The sequence below is a fragment of the Alternaria viburni genome (genome assembly GCF_023758015.1).
Source record: "Alternaria viburni strain BMP 2772 chromosome Unknown scaffold_1, whole genome shotgun sequence".
NCBI lineage: Eukaryota > Fungi > Ascomycota > Dothideomycetes > Pleosporales > Pleosporaceae > Alternaria > Alternaria viburni.
In genome coordinates this window covers 2343841-2369187 of record NW_026055770.1, presented here as the reverse complement: position 1 = coordinate 2369187, position 25347 = coordinate 2343841, and the positions used below count along the sequence as shown (strand labels likewise).

General features: G+C 52.1%; 8 protein-coding genes across 8 annotated transcripts; 1 reads left to right on the top strand and 7 right to left on the bottom strand.

Annotated features, from left to right (window-relative positions):
* Positions 1-217: 217 nt before the first annotated feature.
* Positions 218-1678, bottom strand: J4E79_000846 (uncharacterized protein; the record flags this gene model as incomplete). The annotated part of the gene is made up of 2 exons (XM_049349760.1): positions 218-1353; positions 1453-1678. The coding sequence occupies 2 exons, from the start codon at positions 1676-1678 to the stop codon at positions 218-220; spliced, it is 1362 nt and encodes a 453-aa protein (XP_049216547.1).
* An 855-nt stretch (positions 1679-2533) lies between these two features.
* J4E79_000845 (uncharacterized protein) lies at positions 2534-4313 on the bottom strand (the record flags this gene model as incomplete). The annotated part of the gene is made up of 4 exons (XM_049349759.1): positions 2534-2871; positions 2928-3374; positions 3434-4008; positions 4060-4313. The coding sequence occupies 4 exons, from the start codon at positions 4311-4313 to the stop codon at positions 2534-2536; spliced, it is 1614 nt and encodes a 537-aa protein (XP_049216546.1).
* Positions 4314-6267: 1954 nt separating this feature from the next.
* J4E79_000844 (uncharacterized protein) lies at positions 6268-7310 on the top strand (the record flags this gene model as incomplete). The annotated part of the gene is made up of 2 exons (XM_049349758.1): positions 6268-6379; positions 6487-7310. The coding sequence occupies 2 exons, from the start codon at positions 6268-6270 to the stop codon at positions 7308-7310; spliced, it is 936 nt and encodes a 311-aa protein (XP_049216545.1).
* Positions 7311-7962: 652 nt separating this feature from the next.
* Positions 7963-8388, bottom strand: SBH1 (Arf guanine nucleotide exchange factor sbh1; the record flags this gene model as incomplete). The annotated part of the gene is made up of 3 exons (XM_049349757.1): positions 7963-7997; positions 8047-8142; positions 8286-8388. The coding sequence occupies 3 exons, from the start codon at positions 8386-8388 to the stop codon at positions 7963-7965; spliced, it is 234 nt and encodes a 77-aa protein (XP_049216544.1).
* A 1111-nt stretch (positions 8389-9499) lies between these two features.
* On the bottom strand, positions 9500-10969 carry J4E79_000842 (uncharacterized protein; the record flags this gene model as incomplete). The annotated part of the gene is made up of 4 exons (XM_049349756.1): positions 9500-10182; positions 10252-10473; positions 10526-10663; positions 10771-10969. 4 exons carry the CDS (start codon positions 10967-10969, stop codon positions 9500-9502), a joined length of 1242 nt encoding a protein of 413 aa, XP_049216543.1.
* A 3023-nt stretch (positions 10970-13992) lies between these two features.
* Positions 13993-14804, bottom strand: J4E79_000841 (uncharacterized protein; the record flags this gene model as incomplete). Its single annotated transcript, XM_049349755.1, has 3 exons — positions 13993-14397; positions 14550-14712; positions 14773-14804. The coding sequence occupies 3 exons, from the start codon at positions 14802-14804 to the stop codon at positions 13993-13995; spliced, it is 600 nt and encodes a 199-aa protein (XP_049216542.1).
* Positions 14805-16697: 1893 nt separating this feature from the next.
* Positions 16698-17980, bottom strand: XYL1_1 (NAD(P)H-dependent D-xylose reductase (XR); the record flags this gene model as incomplete). The annotated part of the gene is made up of 3 exons (XM_049349754.1): positions 16698-16727; positions 16784-17574; positions 17830-17980. 3 exons carry the CDS (start codon positions 17978-17980, stop codon positions 16698-16700), a joined length of 972 nt encoding a protein of 323 aa, XP_049216541.1.
* A 1159-nt stretch (positions 17981-19139) lies between these two features.
* On the bottom strand, positions 19140-23250 carry J4E79_000839 (uncharacterized protein; the record flags this gene model as incomplete). The annotated part of the gene is made up of 2 exons (XM_049349753.1): positions 19140-19311; positions 19367-23250. 2 exons carry the CDS (start codon positions 23248-23250, stop codon positions 19140-19142), a joined length of 4056 nt encoding a protein of 1351 aa, XP_049216540.1.
* Between the last annotated feature and the right edge of the window lie 2097 nt (positions 23251-25347).

Genomic DNA, 25347 nt, shown 5'->3' with positions numbered 1-25347 from the left:
AGTGTTTGTGATACCTTCCGAGGTCATTTGTGGTCGACAGCTCCCCAAATTCAAACGAGTTCAGCGCCATCTGTTGCATTTCACAACATCTCCAAACACGAGCGCTCGACACAACGAAAGGACGGTATGTAAAATGCTAATCGGATTGTATAAAAAATGCATGTTTCCTGTCATGCTCCTATACCTATAACGCCTGCAGACTCTTGTCCATCTAGATTCACGCCTGCGCGCTGACAGGCTTGATGCCGACCTCGGTCATCTTCGTCTTCTCCACTTCCTCCACCGGGCTATCCGCCCTCTCTACAACATCAGTCAGACCCATGTACTTCAAGCTCGCCGACCAACCGAGGTCATCGCCAAAGTAGTTCTTCATGACCTCAACACCATACTTGATGCCGTTCTTCGGGTCGTATGTCAGACATTGCTTGCCAACTGCTAGACCAATGACTGCATCCCATGCTGGCAGCTCTGTTTGGGTGTACTGCTCGGTTGAAGGAGCAAGTTCTGAGTTTAGGATGGCGGAGTAGATGTTTTGTGCAGCGGCTTGACCCATGACTGTTGCGCTGCCTGCGCGCTTGATACCGGTCCAGGCGATTACATCGCCGACGCCGAAGTGCGATGATGCGTTTGGAATGTTGTCCTTGAACATCAGAGATTGGTGGACCATGATCTCCTTGTCATCGTTCAGGCACTCAGTAGGCAGGACACCCGTGGTCGGTGTGCCCTTCTTTGTCGAATCAATGACGAAGTCGGCTGTGATCGTGTCGTTGTTCGCGAGTGTGACTGTGAACTGACCATTCGGTTGTTCCGTGATAGATGCGCGGCTACCCAAGATCAGCTTGACGCCTTCTTCTTCGAGCAGGATCTTTGCACGCTCCTTAACGTCTGCTGGTAGCGGCTCCGAAGACAGTACTTCACTCCGTGAGTGCACGAGTGTGACGTCGATCTCAGGATAGTAGCTCTTGATCTCAGCAGCGAATTCGACACCGACAGCACCAGCGCCGATGACTACAACTTTTCTTCCTTCACACTTCGATGAGTCGCCACCAGTGATCTTCTCGATGAAAGCCTTTGAATCTCTCTGGTACTCTTCGAAGCTTCCGGACTTCGGTACAGCAGGGAACGGTCGCTTCAGGCCGGTGGCCATGACTAGGTAGTCGTATGATTGGTGTTGTGTCTTGCCATTGCGATCGCACCACTCTGCAACCTTGGCTTCCGGGTTGATGTTCTTCACACTTCCATGCTTGAAGTGCAGATTTGGGTGCTTCAGCTCATTTAGATGGCTGTACCTCTTCCACATATGGGTTGTGTACTTTGGTGTAACATGGGCGAGCGGTGCGCCAACCGAGTGGACTGCAAGACACAAGCATTAGCCAAACTTCCTCTAACGCAGGGTGACAAGGTGGGGCAGTGAAGATGCTGAGCCTCGGCTAGTGGGGTAGAGTGACGCACAATAACCATCGCGCTCATCGATGACAGTAATTTCAACCCCTCTGTTACTCCGTGCACCCTTGAAGTCAGGACCTGGGTAGACACTCTGTCGGGCCTTCCCTTGTGAGAGTTCCAGGAGGTTGACGACAGTAGAGATGCCTCCATACGCGCAGCCGACAACGAGTACGCGGTTGGGATTTGATAGGCTGAGGTTGCCCAGTGTGTCTGTAACGCCTTGGAGCCTCATTGTGAATATTTGATCTGATAAAGGAGGGGTCGTGGGGGTGTAGGAATGTTGGCAGGGCGGGATGAGAGGAAGATGATCTGATTAGATTAGAAGTGCAGGTGGCAGAACGCCCACTTCTATATGCCGGCAGCGCACCACACATACACCACACCGACATCGGGAATCAGCTAACTATCGTCGCGCCAGCAACTAAGCTATTCGCAAGTACACGAGCGATCCACCATCGTCGCGGATGTGGTGGTCGGTTTGCGATTGGTGGATGGGTGAGCATCTTATCAGATCCGAGCATTATCCGGTGCAAATTTTATCTGATGCCCCACTCCAACTGCATCTGCCCATCCTTCGTGTCTTGCCAAGGTGAGCAATCAAGGGCCTGACTACTCAACGGTGTTCAATGACAGCCTAGTTTCGGTTGCAGCTACCGGAAAGTCGCGTATTTGACCGCTTCTCGACTATATCTCCACGTCAGGCCTCCGCTGGTGGACACACATGTGCGGAGACCAAGGCCGCTGGTGACAGTCACGGTTCACAACGTTACAATGAGTTCGTATCAACGAGGAAATGAGTACGCGTTCGACTCAGACCAGGGCCTACTCTTGGCTCAGGTTGTCCAGGTGATCATTGTATGCCACTATAGTATACGATGTAATTGCGATACCTTTGTTGCATGAGGCCGTATTACGGATGCCCGCGGGCACGATGGTTCGCGGCACGTGCCATTTAGATCAAGTTAAGTGGAGAAAAAGTCTATATTCAATCTTCGTCTTCATCGTCAGATCTATTAACATCAAACCCAAGTAGCTCATCGCCCTCTCCCTCATCTTCCTCATCCCTTATCTCTAAACCACGTATCTGTCATTCGCCCTTGAACCCATCTACAAGCACAACAGGACCCTTGTACTGCTTGCGTCCTCGAATAGCATAATCGATACCACTCAGAACAGCCACACCAACAAACATAACAACAGCCCAGTTGAAGTACGCCAAAGGTACAGGCGTAGACTCAGGCCAGAAGCACCAGAAGAAGGCGTGGGAAGAGTAGAGAACGCCACCGATGTTGATGGGTACGCCCCATTTGCCGAGGGACCAGCGGCAGTTGGGGAGGAGTTCGGGGTGGCGGATGCGGCGGTAGAGGACGGCGCCGATGGAGAACATGTATGTTATCATGAGAGCTACGACGTTGAGGGAGATGACTGTAGTGCGTTAGCTGACATTGTACAAATGTGCGGATGGAAAGGAAGAAACATACTAGCGTTGAAAGCAGTATCCGAGCCAATGTTGATCAGACTCAGCGCAACCGTAATAAGACAGGTCACCGTCACAGCATTCGCCGGAATTTCCAACTTTGGATCGACATGGCCAATCCAGTTGCTGAAGGGAAGACCCTTGTCTCTAGCAAAAGCCCAGGTCTGGCGTGAAGTCGACAAGTTGAAAGTTAATGTGCCGGCGAAGATGAGCACCGTGGGAATGGCGTTGAGGGCTACGACACCACCAGAGTTGACGGCTTGGGCAAACACCCACATGTGCGGGTAGTCCTCAGCGAGTGCGGCGTCGACGTCGGTGATCATAAACATATAGCTGATTAGGAAGACTATTCCAAGGGAGCCGTTCATGAGGTACGCGCCGATCATGGCGCGGGGAACGGTTTTGCCGGCATCTTTGATCTCTTCGGCCATGTGGGCTGCGGAGTCGGAGCCTGTGATTGGATGTTAGCTTATGTTTTAACGATGACGCTTGGTAGAGATATAGACTTACAGATGCAAGCATAGATGGCTGACACCTGACCCACCATAAGAGCCAAGCCAGTTGAACTCCAGTTTCCGCCATTCTTGAACTGGGTGAAAGTCACTTCAGCAGTAGCCCGTGGCGACAGAACCCAGAAGACAATGATGATGGCCAAGAAACCGAATACGTGAACGACCAACATGACGTTCTGGAAAATAGGCATAGCCTTTGAGCCCCAGATATTCAGGACCCAGACCAAGAAGGTCACGGCAATGACCATGAGCGTTCCGTGCCAGCTGCTGGGCTCGTATTCTGGGTACATGACGATGACAGAGGCTTGGATTAGGGTGCCGACGAGGAAAGGTCCGGAAGCTGTACCGGCTTGCCATGAAAGTGTTGACATCCAGCCGATGAAGTAGCTGAATGGCTTCTGGACGCTTGGAGGCGAAAATTCGGAGACCCAGTGGTACTGGCCACCAGCAGTCGGTGCCATCGATGCCATCTCTGCTAGCGACAGCATAACAGTGCTGAAGCCGAACCATGTCCAGACGAAACTCCAGATAAGACCTGCTGGGCCTCCATCGAGAAGGCCTTGGTATGTTGCACTACGATATTGTCAGTTCCTAGTCCACATCCATAGTACCAAGGTAACGTACGTCAAAAGCACCTCCCAAGTACCCTGCAAGATAACGGTAAACGCCAACGCAGACAACGGCCGATAATTTCTTTTCAGCTCTTGCACCTTGCCCATGCGCTCCATATCCGCGCGATCAGCCCTCGTGAAACCCCTCAGAGACTGGTGATACTCCTGACTCTCATCCTCATCCAACGACCGCGACGCATTCGCCCGCGACTCCAACGTCGCCTGCTTATCCATACTGCCAAGCGGCTGAGCCTCGTAAGCAGCCATAACCAGATGCGCGCCTTAAGATATGCAGGAACGCAGCGCCTCAATAAAAATGAGACCCAAGAAACAGGAACAGCAAACGCAAACGAACAAGCGAGAACGGTGCGATGGTAAGTAAGAAGAAGGGATTGCCCACACGGACACACGAAAGGGCGTGCACATGCATGCTGGCGAGATGGGCTCGTCCAGCCGCTGCGAAATGCCTTGTCTGCCGCTTCCACGAAGAAGTGGGGTGCACTAGACCCAAACCCCCTTCACATACCCGGCATCTCTTCTTCTCGAGCGGAGCCAGGGTCCAATGGTGCAGATACACTCCGGTGCACATGTCAACCAACAAGATCATCGCGGTACACAGTGCGTGGCCCTCCGACTTGCCATGAATGGTTTGACGTCCTGTCCGCCCAGATGCCACTATCCCTGCCGCTAGCGCGACACCACGCGGCCCGCTTCCTTATATGGGGGTTTGCTGCGGCTGGGCCGTAGGCTATCGCTGCAGGAGTCGTACATTGATTACATGTAGTTGCATCTGCCGCAGGCTTGTGTAGGAAAAAGATAATCCGCCGAGATGACACGCTCGTGAGAGGTGGAAACGTCTCTCTAGGGGAAGCGGAAGAATTCGTTCTGGACCTTCTCCAGCCTTACGAGGTTGAAGGGAGCCAGGGTGAACATCAGATTAGCGAATGTTGATCATGGTATGATTCGTAATTCATGGTACGATTTGTAGATTTGTAGCGTTCTGTAACCGTATTGCTGCTTCGAACGGATATTACCTAGGGAATCTCAAATCAGTCATGCTGGTAGCCGAGCTCATCAAACCCGAGGGAACGGTAAACTTTCACAAGAATTTCTTGTCCCACCGTTCAGTAAACCGCTTTCTCCGCGCTAGCTACCTGAATGTCATTTCAACGTATGGCAGCATGCGGCTGTCATTCCGCCGGGCGCCGAGCCTTGTTGGCGTCAGCCACTGTAGCACATACAAGGACGAAGAGACCCTTATGCGTTAGGAGTACTTGGTCATGGCTCGCTTAGCATCAGACGCCATCTTCAACAAGATCTCCCGTGAACCCGTGTACATGGGTCGCATTCGGTCCTGATCAATAAGCGATGAGCGTGAGGGAGGACGACGTGAAGGGAGTGACATGGGCGGTATAACGTCCGCGCGAGCTCTCATTGGGCTGGCTGTGTGCAAACCACAGGCGGTATAGGTACATGTCAGACGCAGGAGCAGCGGTACAGAACCCAAAGGGTCGCCCTCTGACAACTGCCGTGGAATTTGTCTGCCTGTCATCTTATGGCCGCCACTCTGTTGTACCTTTCTTCTTCAATTTTTCCCTTGATGCTCGATGGCTGGAGAGGTGATTCCTCCGCCGTATGTTATATCTGCGGATGACAAGCGCGGGCTCATTGTCGTGACTGGTGCAGCTGTCTTGGCTTTTGTCTGGTCTTGTTTTCTGATCCGGGTATGGTTGCGCCTGCAATCGAGGGAGTGGCGATCTGATGGCAAGTGCCCTAGAGTCGGTCTGTACTCGAGTTGAGACATTGTGCTGATGGCGTGTGTGCAGATTGGTGGCTCGCAATAGCGACATTGCTCGACACGGTACAATCAGGAATCATATTCCATCTCGTCAACCTAGGCCTGGGAGCTTCACAGGTCGGAGTACCGTTGTCGCAACTGCAGCAACTTGGAAATGTACGTGGTGTTTAAGTTTTGGCGATTCAGCGACCCTCTGGATCCGCGCGTGGGTGTCGGCTCCTTGCTTCCTTCTGGCGTTCGCGCAGGCCCGCAGGGCAGCCGCGACCGAGTGAACCGCCGAACATCTGGGGAAACCGCGTCTAACAACCAACAGGAAGGTTTCGCGTCGCAGATCATTTATATCTTCGTTATACTCGCCTCAAAGCTATCGGTGCTCTCCCTGTACCTAAGACTATCGCCGGGAGGATCTCATCGCATAGCATCATGGTCGCTCGTAGCACTGTCCTGTCTATGGGCGCTGGTATCCGTCATCCTGATTGCTATACCATGCAATCCTGCGCAAACATATATAGACGCAGGCAACTGTACGAACAGGGTAAGTCGACTATTCTAGGCGACTAAACACATTCTTTTCCTCGATGAAATACATCCATCATCCATATACTAACGCACCACCACAGTGGCCAAAATGGCTCAGCATAGGCACCTTCGACATCCTAACCGAACTCCTAATGTTCCTCGCCGCAGTCCACCTAATCTACTCCCTCCAAATGCGCCTTCTCGCCAAACTCCTCGTAATCCTCGCTTTCTCCGCCCGCCTTCCGGTGATCGCAATCGCCGGAATCCGACTCTACTACCTGGACCTACGACTTCGCGGGACAAACTTCACTTTCGACTATGTAATCGCTACGCAATGGCAGATGGGGTATGCGATCATGTCGAGTACGATAACGGGTATGGGTCCGTTCTTGAAGCCGTTTGACAAGGAGTACGTGAGTAGTACGTATAAGCAGTATGGAGAGGGGCATAGTGGGAGTGGGAGTGGGGGCAGGTCGAGGATGGAAAGTGCGTTGACGACGCATTCGAGTGGGATGTTACCGCCATCGAGGAGACAGATGATGGGTCACCATCACCATCATGGCCATCATAGGCGGTCGGCGGATAACATCTCGGAATCCTATCTCATGGATACGTTACCCAGCCGGCGGGCGAGCAAGCAGTCCCTAGGAGATCAAGACGGCTCCCATGCTCTCGAATCGATGCAATCTAGTAGTCCAACGCGAGCGTCGCCGCCGGGGCATACTAATGAATTCATGACGGCGGATGAGCATTTTCGTCCTACGCACATGTATCGTGGGCATGAAGCGGAGGTCTGGGTCGGAGAGAGGAGTCTGAGCATTACGAGGGAGGAGATGGATAGGGCTACTGCGGATGGGGGGAGCGGTTCCAAGTCTGGAACTAGGCTGGTGATTGGGAAGAAGAAGGAGTTCAAGATCGAGGTTGATCGGGCGAGCCGTATTGTGTAGGCTCTGTGCTGCATTGTTTGGGTGGATGTTTTGCTTCAAAATGAGTTTAGAATACCCCTTTGTAGTTTGCGTTGGTTCGATGGAGACTTCGGACGAGAAAGGCGGACGTATACAGATACGACATTATGACATAGAAAGGCCTGTGGATTGAAGAATCTTAATAGCAACATGTCCGGAATGCTTGAAATGTTGGAGATTGCCTAGTATGTGCTGTGACGTTGAGAAAGAAAGACAACAGCATGCATCTCGGCTGCAACCAATGTCCTGCTAATAGAGCCCCAGACTCCAGCTATTGCCGGTTCCATCACGGTGAATTGATTCAACAGACTTCAGTAAGAACGCATTGTCAAAACTCCTGATTACAATGGGGACCTATAATACAGCAAGCAAAACTAGCAGTCCCTGGCCATACGAGCTTTCCATCGTCCTGCCAAGTCAACGGTCAAGATGATATCCTGATACAATGCTTTTACGGTTCGTCCCATGCTTTCTATGCTTGTGCCCAACGATCGGGAATAGATGATAAGGAAATGAACACGGGTAATCGCAAATAGAGGTTGTGAGAAATGTTGAGGTCGCCGCAGTAGAGGGCCATCCTCAACGTAGGGGGAATCGGTCGAATATTGTAAAGGGTGCATCTGGGAAGATGTGTTTATGCGGAAAATCGGCGCATGACCTTGGCGATGACTGAGAGCTGTTAGATTGATACTGAATTAGGATGTTCCGGTGTACGTACCGTGAAGAGCGACAACGCTGAAGATGAAGACAACGGACAGGGTCATGACCACGACAGGGTCGACCTTTAGACCGGGGGACTCATCGGTGTATAGCCCTGGAAATGGATGTTAGCCAATGTCCCACAATTGTATCTCTGCCAACCGCCGCATGCCAAATCCGCTGCTAGCATAGCTGAGCAGCTCATTCTACTACGCATCCTCCTCTTCTCGTTCTCTACCCAGCTCGGAGTGCACTTACTCAGCATAGTGCTTGAGCTGCCGCCAGCACCTGCCGCCCTTGTGCTGCTTGGTCGCAGGTTCGCGGTCTTCTCGGCGCGGTCAGCCGCAGCCTTCCTGCGCATAACGGTCGCGGGGCCACCTGGGGGCTTTGGTGACGCAGGACGCGCGGTTGTTGAGCCGGTAGAGCCCGTGGCGGGGGAGGTAGCGCGTGCAGCAGACTATCCGTGATGTTAGCAATGATCTTCGTGTTCTGAGGTTTGGCTTGTGCGTGAGGGCATTGTCGCGGGCCTTCTTGGATGAATCGAGAAACCATGACGTCTGAACGGATAGCAGACAGGTCGAGAAGTGGCAGCACGCGACACCAGTCCAATAGTCTCTGTGACATGTCCTCATGCTCTTGCTCTCCTGTCGCATGCTCCGGAACGACAGCCAGGTGTCCTCGTGTGTCCAATGGCCGTCTCTAGCGCCAAGGAAGGTGTTACTGACCATGATGTGTGTTTTTGACGGTGACCGGGGCGATATGGACGGAGTGGTTGTGATGGAAGATGTTGTGGAAGCAGCTGGTGATAGTCGCTCGGCGGCTCTCAAAGGCCACGATTCTGGAGCTGGGGTTGCCGCGCCGCGCTAACCCTGACCTCGACTGCCTCGCTTAGAACACCGCTAGCAAGGGTCACGTGTTAGCTCCTTCACCACGGCAGCGGTCATCCCGAACAGGCAGGTGTATGAACGCAGCGGTGGTATGAAGAAATTCACTGGAGACATCGCGCAAGGCATTTTCACCAAAAGGATGGTTCGTCCCAAGCCACTTTTCCCATTAGACCGTTTGATATACCAGGTCAGATAGCGTCCCAATATCATCCGCGTAGGACCTAGCCCACTTTCGATGATGTAGATGCCCTCGACCAGATCCGAAAGCTAGCAACCGGTAATAGCAAGTCATCCTTAAGCAAACTCCCGCAAGCCCCGTAAACCGATGCCGACCCTTAACCTTGCCTAGCAAACACCCATGTAACCGCCCGTAAGAGGTATATTATCTTCAGCAGACCCAGAGATGTGGAACGTAGGCGAGCATGCTGCAAGTGCGCCGCCAAACCCACAGGAAATATTCGCCGACCACCAATTGACCGGCTCCACCTATGGTTGTATCTGAAAGACCGACACAGTATGCCCGAGACACCTGAAATGCAGTAACTCCGGAGGTGCATCCTATCTCCCTAATCAAAACTCCGTTTTCTAACCCCAAACAGACGCCTGGACTCCCTGGGTGGGGGTGTTGCTCCAGGGTCCGTTGTTCCAAATACCAACGCCCTTGTCAGTGACAGTAGAAGAAGGGTTCATAGAAGCAGATGTCGTCATGTTGTTCTGCTCGCTCGCGTTGTACGAGTTGTAGCCGAGAGGCGACGGCAGCGGTGAGTTTGCGCGCTTGCCCAGGGCGGCACCACCTGGCTGCTGCAGGTTCTGGTTCTGGGGACGAGTGCCGATGGGGGCGACACCAGAGCCGTTGGCCTTCTGACCGGGCACGGGAGGAGAGCCTCCGGGCGACGAGTTGGAAGTGCGGTTCGCCTGCTGCGCATCGAAGAGGTTGAACGCGGGGTTCTGAGTACCGGACGGCGAAGAGGTGCTGTTGGCACGAGCATCCTGAGCACCACCAGTAACGTCCTTGTCGCGGGGAGGCATCTGGACGGAGCCCTCGCCGGACTGGGCCTGCATGCCGAAGGGGTCAAAGGCGAGCGGAGAGGGGCCACGGCCGGCAGCAGAAGTCTGAACGCGGACATCCTGGCTCGAGGTGGGGTTGCTGTTGTACAGGGTGGAGGTCTCGCCATACAAAGCACGGTGCTGGCGGGCGATGAGTTCGCGGCGCTCATCTTCATTCATGGCATTGGGGCTCATGGAGCGGTCCGACTTGGAGCCTGAGCCTGAAACGTCTGTATTACCCTAGTCAACCAACTGTCCTGCCTATTGTTGCCCAGATTCCGAGTCCTTACTTCTGTGGTATTGCTGCTCCTGATGATAGTTGCGCAGCTCACGCTCACGCTGAGCCGCCATCCGTCGCTTCGCCTGTGCCATCTGGTCCGCGTCGTTGGGTCGGGGCGCATAGCCGCGCTGGTTCTGGTAGAAGCCCTGGACGTTGGTCGCCGAGTGGGAGCGGGAGCCGTCGTACTCGCTGACCGAGTGGTGGCGCTGGGGGCCGCCCATGCGCTGCTGCTCTGTGTCACATGTCAGTGGTGTGGAGGGGCATGCGTGGGCAGAAGTGTGTACCGAAGTCGGGGTATGGGCGGGGCGCGCCTCCCATCATGGGCATCGACTCGCGGCGGTTGGCGCCCATGGGGGTGGGAGGGAAGCCGGGGCCGAGGGGCTTGCCGCTCTTGCTGAGGTTCTCAATGGCGCGGTCGACCTCTGTGGTGACTGGTCAGCACTCGCCTCGCCTATGGTTGCGACGGGGCCTGTCACTGCCATGTCGGGTCGCATTGGCTCTGACAGACCCCACCGCCGGAACTACGTACCCTCAAACTGCGAGGCAAAGGCATTGGCGACCTCGCTGTTGACCGTGGAGCTCGTGCCTACATCCATGTGAATCGCTGCACCTGCGCCGTTGAATCCCATGTGGCCGGTACCTGAGCGCGAGGGCGGTTGGGGCTGCTCCCATGACTGCTGGCGGCCGGGAGCGGGTGTGTTCCACGACGCGTCGTTGTAGTAGGACATGGCGGGCAAGAGGCAGTCCGGTGGCTTCGTGGGAGTCGGGGTAGTTGCGCAACGCCAAAGGGCTCGTGGGCGGGACTAGTCTAGATATTCTGGGTACACTGGTCAGTACGGTTGTTCTGGTCCAGCAATGGCACGCAGCAATTGGCGACTGAGGTTCGGCAACAAGAGGTTCGGCGGTCGGCGGCAGCCCGTGTTGACGATATGGGGGCGGGAAATGAGGTCGAGGCGGGCAGCGGAAAATTTTGGTGGAGAGCGGAGATGTTTTGGACAGACAGGGTCGTGCCGCGTACCGAAGAAAGTGAACCGTGAACTCACCTTCACCGCGAAAAAGGAGCGACAGCTGTTCACCGGGCAGGCAGCAAGTGAGGCACCAGGAAAAGCACAACTGAGAGCGGGTAGGGGTCAGGGAGGGACTTCGGGAGATATCGCGGGAATGTGAGGACATGGCGAAAGGGGATGCTGGATTCCTCGCGCTAAGCAGGCCGAGCAACGACCTATCCACTTAATTCATCTCCGCTTCGACGACACGGGCCTCACCAGCTGCATGCAATTAGTTCGACATGCCTTCCATCCCGTCCTGGTCCAACCGCGTACTTCGTATGACGGACGCCGCAGCCTCGCGTTGGTGGCTGCCGTTGTCCTGGAAGCCCAACTCTACGGCTCTTCAGCAGTCGGCGAAGTGGAAGAGCTGGCGGATGACGTCCGAGAGGGGCAGCTGCATGTCGTCGTCGAGGACTGCGGGATATGCAGTGCGAGCAGCGGGCGCGTTTAGCGAACCTGCAACCGTCGTTCGGGCTCTCACCACCCTATCTGTCGTCGGCTATTCGCAACAAAGCCCCGCGCGTCTCCTTTACACGTGGACCCTACCGGTCTGGCTTTGTCACGGCCCTGACATACACCGACTCAGGGTCTGCGTCCTCCCATAGACATCGACAGCTGCGTCGCGGCCATCATCTGCGAACCTCGCGTTCGCAGTGCCCCGCCAGTGCGCCCGCGAGTGCAGCAATCCATGGCTGCCAGGCCGACGCATGCCACGCCGTGCTGCCAGCATGATCACTGCCCTCCACCATCACGCACCATGTGGAAGCGCTTGGGCTGTGATGCGGGGCAATCGGACGAGCAATGTGGGCTGCCTCCAATAAGCACCCACCAAAGACAGACATTCGTGAAAATATCGACTTGTGGCTTGCTTCTCCATCATAGCACATGCACATCCACCAGAGAGATAATACTCTTACCATCGGTGTGGTCGTCGCCTGAGCAGTTTTGGCTCAGAGACGACCAAGATGGCCAGCGTCGGTGCCGGCCTTGTTTCCAGATGAGGTTTAACAAAGTCAAGATAGCAACGCCATGCACGCCGAGCTTCGCATGCTGATATGCGACGTCAGTATCCATCCTCGATGTGGGGGGTCGGAATGCGCTGCCGAGTCTCCAGATACACAAGTCTTTATACAAAGCCGGCCGACGCTCGAAAACACCTCACTGTAGGCGCAATAACAAAATGGCACGTGCGTGAACCGACCAACACAGACAAGGGTACAACCCATTCGGCTAGGCCTGCGCTCCCGCATACCCCAGCTTCTGTAGTTCGCCAACTTCGCCTACACTCCGCCGTTGCGCTATAGCCTCCAAAAGTAAGCCTTGCACACGTCATCCTGAGGAATGTATTCTCCTCTCGCCTATCCGCTCAGTCACCCTGTCCATTCCATTCCATCGTCATCACACATTTCGAGTCATCAGCATCCAACGCTCTTTCCCCTTTCATTTCTTGACATCACGCGCCTGCCACCGATCATGAGTCTAGGCATCACTGAAGCCATCAGCCACACCTCCGACATGACCACTCATCCTCCCTTGCAACATATACGCCCGATAAGCCCGTCACACATGATGAAGCGCAACGCCCACCTCACGCATGAATATGAGACACCGCCCTTGGAAAGGAGGCGAATTCATGGATCCCTTATTAGTAGCGAATTCACCCTTCGACAGATGGGCGCTGTTCGTCTTTACAGTCGGACGTGAAATGTCACAACGGTGGCTATACACTGTGAATGACTCCACCGATATGGCTCTGCAAATGGGCCTCGCCTTGTGTGCGAGCGTACTGCATCGACCTCCTCCTACGACTGTTTCCAATCCTCAGATTACGAAGACCCACGAAGTATCAACAGCGACCTCTGCCGAACGCACAGGAAGACATGCCAGCACAGCTCATCAATCTCCCGACTGAGCTTATCCTCGATATCGCAGACATTCTTCCGCATGATGCGATAGTCGCCCTCGGGCTCACACAACGACGCCTCAACAGCATAATATGGCTTAATCAGCGACGATGGCAAACTCCACGCCCACGATGTGTACAGCGCGTCATTCAACGTCATCTAGCTCCACCGTCTTCGAAACACACCCATCGATACTGTATCCTATGCGGGGTTACATGCCCGATCGGTAGTTTTAAGTCATCGCTCAGTCCAGCCTGTCTGCCCATGGCGAGAGTCAACATACCGCACGACGTTATCGAACTGCCACCAAACGTCTGCTTCTGCCATGTTGCAAGGTTTGCGATGGATGTCGAAACCGGGCCAAATACCATACTTCCGGCAAGAAACGCCTGGGTCAGTCAAAGGATCAAGATATGCCTACACTGTGGAGGGACTCCTTGGGATTCCAACCAGTGCAATTACGATTGCCAAACCTGTCTGACTGGGGAAGTAACGACGTACATCCGATTTTTCACACCGCGTGAAGAGAAACCAAAGTTCGTTTTCTGGAGGGAGACTCCCAGACCAGGGGAGCAGGGAGCTGGTCGACTTTGGGTTCGGGAAACTCACGAGGATGCGATCGGCACTGTGTCAGTCACCAACTTTCCCGTGCTGGATGAATCACCCAAGAAGGTGGAGGGATCTGTTCGGCGTTGAGCTTCAGTCGCGATCCAACCAGTCTTGAAAGCTACACTTCACACGCGAGCTGGTCTCGCGGTTTGCGCCAGTTTTGTTCATACTCTTTAATTCATCATTCATTTAGAACCCCGTCTTTTCATCAAACATAAAATCGTCCCTTGGCACAAGGCCAGCCTTTTCCACGTCCCCCTCGCCACTCCTATCCTCACCACCCAACTCCTGCCCCCACGCCCTCACACTGCACAGCGCCCACCACTGCGCGCCCATCAAGCTCAAACCCAGCCCCGCAATCGCAAACTTGACGACAACAAAAGTCATCGAGCACTTCTCCAACCATTCGTCATCCCACCCAAATCCCGCATCGATATCGCGACACAACAACGACCCATCAACAGCATAGCTCGGAATGACCGGATTAAGTAACCGGAAGTCGAAGGGCAGAATCAGGTTTACGAGCGCGATGGTGACGAAGGAGAGGGTGATGGCGTGGACGATGGTGTAAGCTGACACTAGGCGCGGTAACAACTAGAAACAGGGCGTTAGCACATTTCCGCCTTGTCTTACTAATTGTCTTGCACATGTCTTGGATGTTGCTTTCCTCCGCGCGATCCGGACCCATCCAAGACCCGCCAGTCGCACGAATCGCGGGGACGAAGAAAGTAGCTTGTTTTGCTTACCCGTATTGCGCCCACGAGGCCTAATATGCTTGCGCTGCCGGCGATGGCATTGTATGTGATGGAGAAGACGGCGCGGTTGGGATCTGAGCCTGGGAGGAGGAAGGAGAGGGCGAGGAGCGTGTGTGTGCACAGTGTGAGGGAGGGGAGCACGACGGCTAGGAATCTGTGGGACGAAAGTCAGTATTTGCTGCATGGCGCAAGCTTCGCGCGTTCGCGGACATACCTCATCTGCCTTTGCTCGACCGATAGTGCCATGTTTCCCGTTCGGTCCAGGCCAGGGAAATGAGGATGGGGTTCAGGTATGACGATGTGGATGTAGACGTCGATGCGGATGCGCCTCGCTCAAGACTCCAAGTAACAATGCGCTGCGCTGCGTTGCGTTTCGATTCGTTCCGGCGTGATGCGCGTTAAACCTCCGTATAAAAAGCAGATTCAAATCAAATACGTCAGACAGACTCCGGGGGTGGGTATCAAACAGCAGATCAGTACCGGCGCGTCGGAATTCAGGATCAGGAAGGAGGCAGAAGCAAAAGCGAAGGATCCGGCACGAAGCTTTCTTGTATGTATATCGTAGTCTTTTCGCGGGGGAACTAGCTAGCAGGTAGCTAGTAAGTAGTACAATCGTAATCGCAATAATCGCAAGCCGGTTGCCGGAGAGTAGTCAAAGTCAAGAGGAGAAAACGTGGTGTCGCGTGCAGTAGTCAAGGTAAGTAAATAGCCAACGACCTCGGAAGCTTGATGTCAGTTTTGCCTGAGTTGGCCGATAGAAAGAGCCCTCTGGATTGTTAATCGGTCCTGCGTTTCGGTGTTCCGATGCAAAAGATTTAACTTTGTCGTGACCTAGTACACATGGCATGAGCTTTTTTTTCGGACTAGCTCCGGGATCCGCGGATGCAGGATGCACTATGAGGTGCTGCCCTGCGATGTGCGGCGGACGACTCGGAGTGATGTCACGGGTTGAGGATCTTTCTGGTCTGGGTCGCTATAATGCGCACGCGCGTTTTTAATTACTTCGTGGAACTGATGCGCAAGCTGAGGAGCTTTCACGCAATCTTCTGCTTCACATACACGCGCACAATTCACCTCTGAAGTCCAAATGCGCCATCAACAAAACGCATCACACAAACAGATCTAGCCCTAGTCCCCCAGCGCTTGCCATGTGTGGTGTATGTGCCAATGCCAATGCGGATCATGCGGCAAGCGGTTGTTCCAGTGGAGCACCTTCCGGAGCTTAGCGGAAACAAGAACCTCGAAGACCTAGAATCGCAAGCGCGTCATTCCGTGCCTCCAGGTCCAAACGTTATCTATGTTCTTTCTTGGATATGCCGCGCTTGTACGGCTGTCGGCAGGTGTCTTTTGCCTAGGTATGCGATGCCCCGCAACTGAGGGCGTAGTGCATATTCATGGCTGATGGAGTTTTCATGATGGGATTGTTGCATGCGCATTCTCGCATACCCCATCTCGCATCTCCCGAGTCTCATTCTCGACAGAAAAGACCCGGATGCCGACGCTTCCTTATTCCGTGACCAATCACCCACATCCCCATCTCTCACCCCGGTCGCTCAGACAGAAGATCTTGAATGCTGAATGCGAAAACTAACGACACCCTGTCCCATGCACAACCAGCACAGCAAAGCGCATCACGATCTCACGCGCCTGCAGGGCTGGTACAACAGAACGGGTTCTAGACGTGGCTTGTACCGTGGAGCGGACGCGTTAGGTGCATGATGTGCTTGGCGCGATGATGCAGTAGGGGCTAGAGCGAGTGTGACAGCTATGACAACAAACTGGCGTGCGGTATTGGTGTGTTATCGGATAGTCCGGCGTGGTTAGGTGTGCTTTGGCTTTGCCTGAAAGCCGGCGAGGAGGGGGGTGTGACGGTGCATTGACGTGCGTGTTGGAAGGGACTGAGACCACTCGTTCGGAGCACGGGTAAGGGTCGCGATTCGGTTTTCGTTCGTCGTCACTCATTCACGATAATTGACCGTGTGGTTTGAACTGTGGACGAATGTTTTGACAGGATATATTCATTTTCGCCATCTGGCGTTGCTATCTGGCTATCGGTGCAGTGCAACGCGCCGTGCCGTTTATCTATTTATTCATATCGTCATCCTCGTTCATCCACCACTCTCTCCAAGCACCATCCATCTATGCGAAGACGTAGCAAGGGATACCGTACTGCAACACAACATTAGCACTCATCCTATACCACAAATATACACATCTAAACTTACGTTGGTAGGAGCGTTAAACTTCAAGTTCTTGTCCAGACCAGAGATCTCCGCAATCTCGCTGTCCTTGAGATCAAAGCTGGTAACATCCAAGTTCTGCTGCAGGCGGTTCGCCGAGTTGGACTTGGGGATAACGCTAAGACCACGCTGTGTCGACCAGCGGAGGAGGACCTGCGCGGGAGTCTTGCCATGCGCATCAGCAATCTTCTTGATGACGGGGTGGTCAAAGAGGAGGGGTGTGTCAGCCGCGATCTTCATGTCGCACTCGATGAAGCTCTGGGGGCCGAAGGAAGAGTATGCGGTGACCTTGATGTCGTGCTGCTTGGCGAGCTCGATGAGGTAGGGCTGGACGTAGTAGGGGTGGTGTTCGATCTGGAGGGTGGCGGGCTTGGTCTTGCAGTAGGTGAACATGTCGAGGAGGAGGGCGCCCGAGTAGTTGCTCACACCGATGCTCTTGGCCAGGCCCTTGTTCTTGAGCTCCTCAAAGGCTTCCCATGTGCTTTGTAGGCTGGCATTGCTGTGCTCGATCTTGCTCTCGCCGTCGACGAACCAGCCCGGTGGGTAGCGCACCTTGGGGTCGACATACTTGAGCGCGACGGGGAAGTGGATGATGTACAGGTCGAAGTAGTCGACGCCCCAGTCGGCCAGTTGCTTCTTGCAGATGGGCTCGACTTGCTCGCGCTCGTGGAATGTTTGCCACAGCTTGCTGACGATGAAGAGGTCTTCGCGCTTTACGAGGCCGTCCTTGATGGCGCGGGCTACACCCTGGCCGCACTCGACTTCGTTGCCGTAGTCTGTAGATTGGATTGTCAGCTGTGATCATGCGCGGCGCTGTTCCGAGGCAGGGCGCTAGCATTCCGACGCAATGTAACCTTGCAGAGCATGCAGAAGCCACCGGTAAATCGGAGGGAAAACCCCGTCTGCGATTGCCGATAGATCTCTGCTCTTTACGGTTTACGGGCCGATGGAGCGTTTCGTAGTAATTCAGACCGCTTCCCCAGACCTCCGCCAACTGCGGCTCTGGGGATGAGGAGAGGGGATGAACGTACCGCAGGCACCATCGAACAACCTGTATCCAGCCTTGATGGCGTTGTAAACAGTGTCGGCGCAGGTAGCATTGTCGACCTTCCACAGTCCAAAGCCAACCTGGGGCATCTTGTTGCCATCGTTGAGCGTAACGTAGGGAGTGTTGACAGCCATGGTAGCGAAGAAGTTGCGATGCGCAAAGCTATTCTTTTGTAGTAACGTAGGAGGTGAACGTCCAAAGCAAGGTCTTGTCGAACGAGTAAAAGAGGAACAAGCAAGAGGTCTGGAAGTAGTAGCAACGGCAGAAGAACAGGCGGCACGCAGCGTATTAATACTGCTAGCACGGCAATTGAAGCGCCCAGCAATCATGTCCCTGGGGGTAGTATATACGTGTATTTTGCAGACGGAATAACAGATTTTGGCGCCAGGTACAACAGCCTGCCGTCTATATACGCCGTGTCAGAGGCTAGCATCACCATATGACCCTGCGTCTTCAACCGGACGACTGGGCTGCCATGGCCGAGTCTGCGCCTTTACCCTGATGGGTTATGGTTCCGCCTGCCTATTTATCCTTGTTGCGCCGCATGCTTGTGGCGGATGCTGAGCGTGTTGGTCGGCCTTGGTGTTTGGCGTCGCCTGCAAAATGCTACTGCAATGCCTCTTCCTTCCTTCCTCCTGTCCGGCAATTCTCAATACATGGGTAAATAGCGGCTCGTCTCAACAATGCTCAATCAGAAACTTCTGCGTCCTGAAACTGCATGCGAGCGCCGTAACGCTGGCAAAAGAGCGCAGCTGCAATCACGATCACCACAGTGACGATAGTGGGGTACCATGTGCCCCTCCCTACCCACAATTTGGCCTGCCACCACGCGGTCGACGGGTAAAGTAGCTACTAGTCTGGACAGCTCGAGGCACCGGATAATTAGTACGCGCCATGGTCGTGATTTACCGTTCGTCCATGGCATTGGATAAGCGATGAGCCGGCGTGGGATTTCTTTTTGTGCTGTTCGCATGCCGTGGTGGGGCGATGAAACGTTTGAGGCTCTTCGGACATGCGACATGACGCTGAGATTGTTGCAATAGCCGGGAGTGAAGCGGCATTACAGCACATCAGCGACAAAATCAAAGCTGGATAGAGGTTAAGTCATTAGAAACTACGAGCAAAAGCTTCGTTGATTGACGCTAACATCAATAACACTATGCAGTACCGATATCAAAGACATCATGCCCACTGGGAGCGCAGTCGTACACGAATATCATTCCGCCCATTCCCATGCGCCAAGCAAACACCGATGAGTGAAGTTCATTCCCGCGATCGTCCCCAGATTCCGGCTTACTTCCGCGAACTCGCCATCTCTCCGAACCGACCTCGTTGCTGTGTGGTGTCGTAGGCTTGCAGCACCCTAGCTTGCGATTCGTCTGTTTGAGAGAACGCATAACCACGTTGTTTGCGCATGCGCTGCACTTGTCGGACTTTTCGGATTGCCTTTTGGAATTGCTCCATGCTATTATAGAGTCAGTCAGCTGTTGCTAGCAAGGGTAAACACGGAGTAAACATACCGTGGCCGATAATCTTGGATGTTGTACTTCTGAATCTCCTGGACGTGATGGTAGCTCTGCGGGAAGTACATCCTCTTGGCGTACTTCCACGCAAAGTCTCGGATAAGACAGAGTGGCGGCAACACCAAGACCATTGCCCAGAAGCGCGGGTCGGGGAATAAACGCTCGATGACACCAACGTACTCGGTGGAGATGTTAACCTTGGGAGCTACAACGGCGTAGATGGGCATCAAGATGAACCATAGCAGCATAGAGCCTGGAATGGCGATTACAGTGTACTTCGTCCATATGTTGGTAATGAGAGAGGCTTTGAGAAGAACAGTCGCAAGGTTGGCTGTGTAGGAGGCAGTTCCCCAGACCCAATGACCTGCGTTTCGGCCATCCCATTGCGGCCAGTCCCACAGAATGAATGCTTGAGCGCCGAAGTAGAGGATTAGCGAGTGGTAGAAACCGTTTCCGACCCATGACCAGAAAGAGTGCATCCTAAAAAACACACCAGACTGACTGAGTCGGTAGAGTTGTGGATACCTGTCCAAAAGCCTTGCGCTTACGAACTGATCGAAAATACCCAGGACGAAAGGCGGTGCGGCCGTGAAGAACACGTTGTACATCGTCAGTGTCCACGATTCGTAGATAATCTGGCCGGAGAAACCGTTCTGGAAAGCGTACCAAAACTGCGTCATGAACATGGCAATGTTCTTGTAGAAGGAGTACAAGATAACCTTGCTAACACGCTGGTAACTCCATGCACCATGAACGAGGAGAAGCTTACGCAGGTAGCGGAACTGGCCAATCGCGATATCTGCGCTGCGAGCTGCCTGTAATCCCTCCATACCGCTGATACCAACACCAACGTGGGCAGCTTGGATCATGGAGACATCGTTCGCACCGTCTCCGATGGCTAAGAGGATAGCCTTGAGATGGCGTTTGACAAGCTTGACAACAAGGGCCTTCTGGAGAGGAGAGACACGGCAACAGATGACAGCCTTGCACCTGACAGCGAGATCCAAGAACTCCTTCTCAAGGTCGCGTTCAAGAGCGTAAGTGAGCGACTTGCCGTCGATGACTAGAGCGAGGACGTCCATTTCTGCACCGCCTTGGCTCTGGCTAGTGACTGCTTGGTACTTTTTGCGAATGTTGTCTCGTGTGTCTTCCTTGTTTTCCTCGTTGATGATGAGCAGACTCATGTCTTCACTAATCAGCTTGCAGCTCATGCCAATGTTGATAGCGGTTTCTTGACGATCTCCAGTGAGAACCCAGACCTTGATCCCGGCTGATTGCAGAGTAGCGATAGTGTCTGGCACGCCCTCCTGCAGCTTGTCTTCGATGGCAGTCGCGCCAAGTAGAGTCATGTCACGCTCAATAAGCTCAGCGGCCTTGTCTAGCTCTTCGGCACGGTTTCCGCTGACTGTGGTTTGCGCAGTGTTGAAGATGGTCCACCATTCCTGGAACTCGTTCTCTGGTATTTCTCGCATAGCAAGACACAATGTGCGCAGTCCCTCGGAAGCGTATTCCTCAAGATGCGTCAACGTCGTTTCCACATGAGGGTTGTCCTTGCTGAGTCTCTCCAGTATGACGGTGTCAGCACCCTTGGTATAACACACGATCTTCCCTTCGGGAGTGCGGAAGATAGTCGACATCCTCTTCCTGGTGGAGTTGAATTCGCAAACGGCCAAGAGCTCGTATTCCAGCTCACGACCATCGACTTCGATGATAACGGCGCGCGGCTTTCGAGCAATGAACTTGTAACCAAGAGTCACCGCACCTTCAACCAAAGCACCCTCATCAGGAGACGCAGCTTGGTACTTGATAGCGGCCTTTTCACCCTTTCGCTCGGGAATGACTGTGTGACAAGTTGAAAGAAGTGTGAGGAACTGGTCAATGATGTACTTGTTGTGGTGCGTCTTGCGATTTTGCTCGAGCTGCTTGAAGTCGTGAATACCAACCTCAACGCCGTCCTCGATCGTAGCACGTCTGTCCTCTGGGACCTCATCGGCATACTGAATACCAGCAATTGTGGACTGCTTGAACTCCATCACATTGCAGGTCAGAGTACCCGTCTTATCTGAAAAGATGTATTCAATCTGACCCAGTTCCTCGACCAATGACGAAGTTCGACATTTCGCAGGTGTATCCGTTGGTTCGTAGTAAATGTCCAGGTCGGAATCGATCAGACTGCCAGTATAGTACTTGACGATCTCGATTGTCACGAAAAGTGAGATGGGTACCAGGTTGGAGTATAACACCCAATATGTCAGAAGGTCTCGGAAGAACTGCTTGGCGCCGTTGAAAGTCTCAAGCCTAAGGTACTCGAGGCTGTCTCTTTGCGTGGACTGGATAATGACGTCGCCTATTGAGCTTATAATACTTAGGATTATGAGAATGACGACAAGCATGAGAATCTGCTTGTTGACCATCCTCTCCACTGCAGTAGTCTTGATAGGTGTAGCGGTCGCATTCCTCATCAGCTTGGTTTCGTGTCCAGTGAAGACAACAACGCCGTGTATCCAAGGAGTGTTTCGTAATGTAGCTCCACGTAACAACAGCTGATCGGGTTGAAGTGGTAGTTCCTTCTCTCCGCCACCTGCTGCGATAGTCAAGGTTGCTTCATACGTGTATAGACTACTGTTCGGCTGTTCCGATCGAATACGGCCTCCCAGTCGCGCTAGCTCAGCAGGACTGACATAGTCAGCTGTCTCCGGAATAGCTTGCTTGATCTTGAGGTTCGTCTCTCCGTCCAAGTTGGCTGTTTCGATGTAGCACAGACCCTCCGGCTCGGAAGAAGCGAGTAGGACCAGATCAGTTGGGAAAGGTGATTCAGATTCGACGCGCACAATGTCGCCTACTGCCACGTTGACCCATTTTGTGTCCACGAATGAGGAGCCTTTGAGAACCTGCGCCTTGGAGTTGTTGAGGTCGGAATCGGACTGTTTTCGCCGGTAGTCCTCAATGTATTCCTTGACCGCCGAGACCAATAGGACTATGCCGAGCGGGACAATTGTAGTGAATCGCGAAGTGGGCGAGATGCCGGGAATCTGTTGTAGGATGGCAGTGAACAAGAAGAAGAGGTTGGCGTATTTGGAGAACTGCTCGTAGAGGAATTTCGGGAGGAAGGTGACGACGTTGTATTTGGAGGTGGAGATATGGTTGTCGACGTATTTGTTCGCGGCGTTGGCAGGCGGATTGTTCAGGTGGATGATTCGGGGCCCCAGTGTGGATGGGTCTGGCGCACCCCGGCCGAAGCCGAACTTGAACGTGCCTAGCCCCTTCTTTGTCTTTGACGACTGGCCATCGTCGCGTGCGCTCGCGGTCGCGCTGGGCTGCCGTTGGTGTGCTGCGTTCTCAGTCAATGGAAGGTCCATCTCAGAGTACTCGTTCCCCTGCCCGAACATGTTCTTGACCCTCCCCGTCAGACCACCTCCGAGGCTCAGGATACTATTCCTGTTGTGCGCCTTCTTGGATGCCCCGCGCTGTATACCTGGTGAAGCCTGATCATACGCCCCTCCTGCAGCATAGTAGCCCTGTGTTGAGGCATCGTCGTCGTGTGGTATGTCCGCGTCCGAGTACCGTTGGTAGTTGTTCAGGTCCGACGTTTGCGAGTAGGCTCTGTTATTGTTTGCTCCCCCCAGATAGGGCGAGGTACCCGTTGGTGCGCCAGGCCCGCCCGGCAGGCCTGCCGTCGCCCTCCCACCCCCAACAAAGTCATCGTAGGACACCGAGGGCCGGCCCTGGGGCGCCGCGTCGGAGCTGTCTATGTCGTACCGGTGGAGGAGGTCATGGTCGTTTGCGGGTGGTGGTGCGCCCGAGTAGTATGTGGGTTGGTGGTCGTCGAAGTCGATCAGGTTCTCGCTGTGAGACGGTCCCCCCGGCGGCCGGCTGGCCATAGCGGCCGAATGTTGTGCTGGGCGTCTGTCTCCGAAGAGCGCGGCTTCTCTACCACTTCATGTACGGGTCGCCAGTGTGTCGTCTGCGCTGCAGTGTGTGGGCGCGTCGCGGAGGTATACGGAGTACGGAGGTCTTGCGGAGCTTCCTCGTAAGCCGCCCTGGTAATAGTAGGTCACACAGCTTGGCCGGCGTTTCGGAGTTGAGTTTGTACGGGTTGCGCGCAATGTGTCGTGATCGCGTGTATATCGTGGAAAAGCGAACGTCACCCTTTCACCGGCGCTGGCAATGGTCGCGGATTTGTTTGCAAGGTTTCGCTGCTTGCCCGTCGTCGAAAGATGGAGGCACGGACCCAAGTGCTGAGGCAGTGCCTACCCCGATCCTGGACAACCTGCTGCAACCGCGCCCCTGGGGTCTCGATATATCGACGAATGATATCGGATTCCCTTGGCCGTATGTCTCAAATTACACCACGCTGCACGCACGCGCGAATGCTGCAAACTACCCTACTTGCAGCGACATTACGCGGCGCCACGTTGTGGGGAGAGATTCGGTGGAGACCCTGACGTTGCGCCAAGTCTGCATGCTGAGACTCCCAACAACGTTCTTTATTCCTTTTCCCAAGGCCTTGTTCTAGAATACCCAAGTCCATCCGTCAACATGTCTACCCTACGATGCGCAATACTGTTAACCACCTGTTAGTACCAAAATACCATTCGGCTGCCCGGACTGCGCCAAGTACCGATACGGCTTGTAAGGCGGGCACACTACAATTTCTCTCAGCCCGGTTCGTGCTGCGGCATGTTGAACTCATCGAAGATGATCAGATCTAACCGACAGAACGCTTCTAGAATTTTGCTCATATATCAAAGTGCCGAGCTCATTAAACTGTGCATCTGCCACACAGTTGAGAATGTGCATTTTGCAAGTGCATTAACAGCGGCCTTAAGCCTTAGTTTGTATTACACTTTATAAAGATAAAATTTTATTTTATCTAATTAATTACTAATAATACTACTAAATCTAATAATTTTAATAAGTTAAGTAGCTTAATAATACTAAATTTATAATATATAGCTTATTTATTTTTATAATAGTAATAGTAAAGCTATAATTACTATTTTTAATAGCTATTTATAATACTATACTAAACTTATATAACTATTTTTTTTAACTTTTATAGTAGTATTAAACTATATAATAACTACTACTAGTATTTTTATTTATATATTAAATATTATATATAAAATATAAAATTTTTTTTATTTATAAAATACTTTTTTTACTTTAAATATAAGCTTAGTAGTTATTATATATAAAATTTACTTTTATATTTCTTTTTTACTATATATTTTATAAAGTAGTAATTTAGTCTTTTACTATTTTAGTATTTTTACTACTTAGTATAACTACTTTTAAGTATTTTTTTAAAGTAGTAGTATTAATAGTAATAATATTAAAATACTTAGTATATACTTATATTTTACTCTTTTTAAGTTTTAAATATATTTTTTTAAAGTTAATAAAAGTTTTCTTATTATAAAATTACTAAACTTAAGTAAAACTTAAGTTTATATAAAAGTTAGAAACTTAATTTAAAAAAGTAAGTAAGTTATTAAAAATAAAGTTAATAATACTATAAAAGTTTACTAAGCTAATAAAAGTAAGTCTTAATAAAAAAGATATACTAAAGTATAAAACTTAGAGATAAAAGTTCTTAAAATTATATAAAATAAAAATATTAGTATTATTAAAAGTATTTATTATATAATAATAGCTTTAAAAGTAGAAGTTTATTTAAAAAAGTTTTAATATAGTATAAGTAGTAGTAAATATATAAAAAAATATACTAACTTATATATAAAAATATATAGTATTTTTACTTTATAACTTACTTTATAACTTATTTTAATAGTTTTTTAACTAATAAGCTATAGTTATATTACTATTTTATTTAAATTTTAAGAAAAATAATAAAGTAATTATATTACTTATATAGTAATTTTTTTAAAATAAGCTACTTACTAAAGTATTAGTAGCTAAGCTAAAAAAGCTTAGTATACTTTTACGTATACCTTAAATATAAAGTATATATTAAA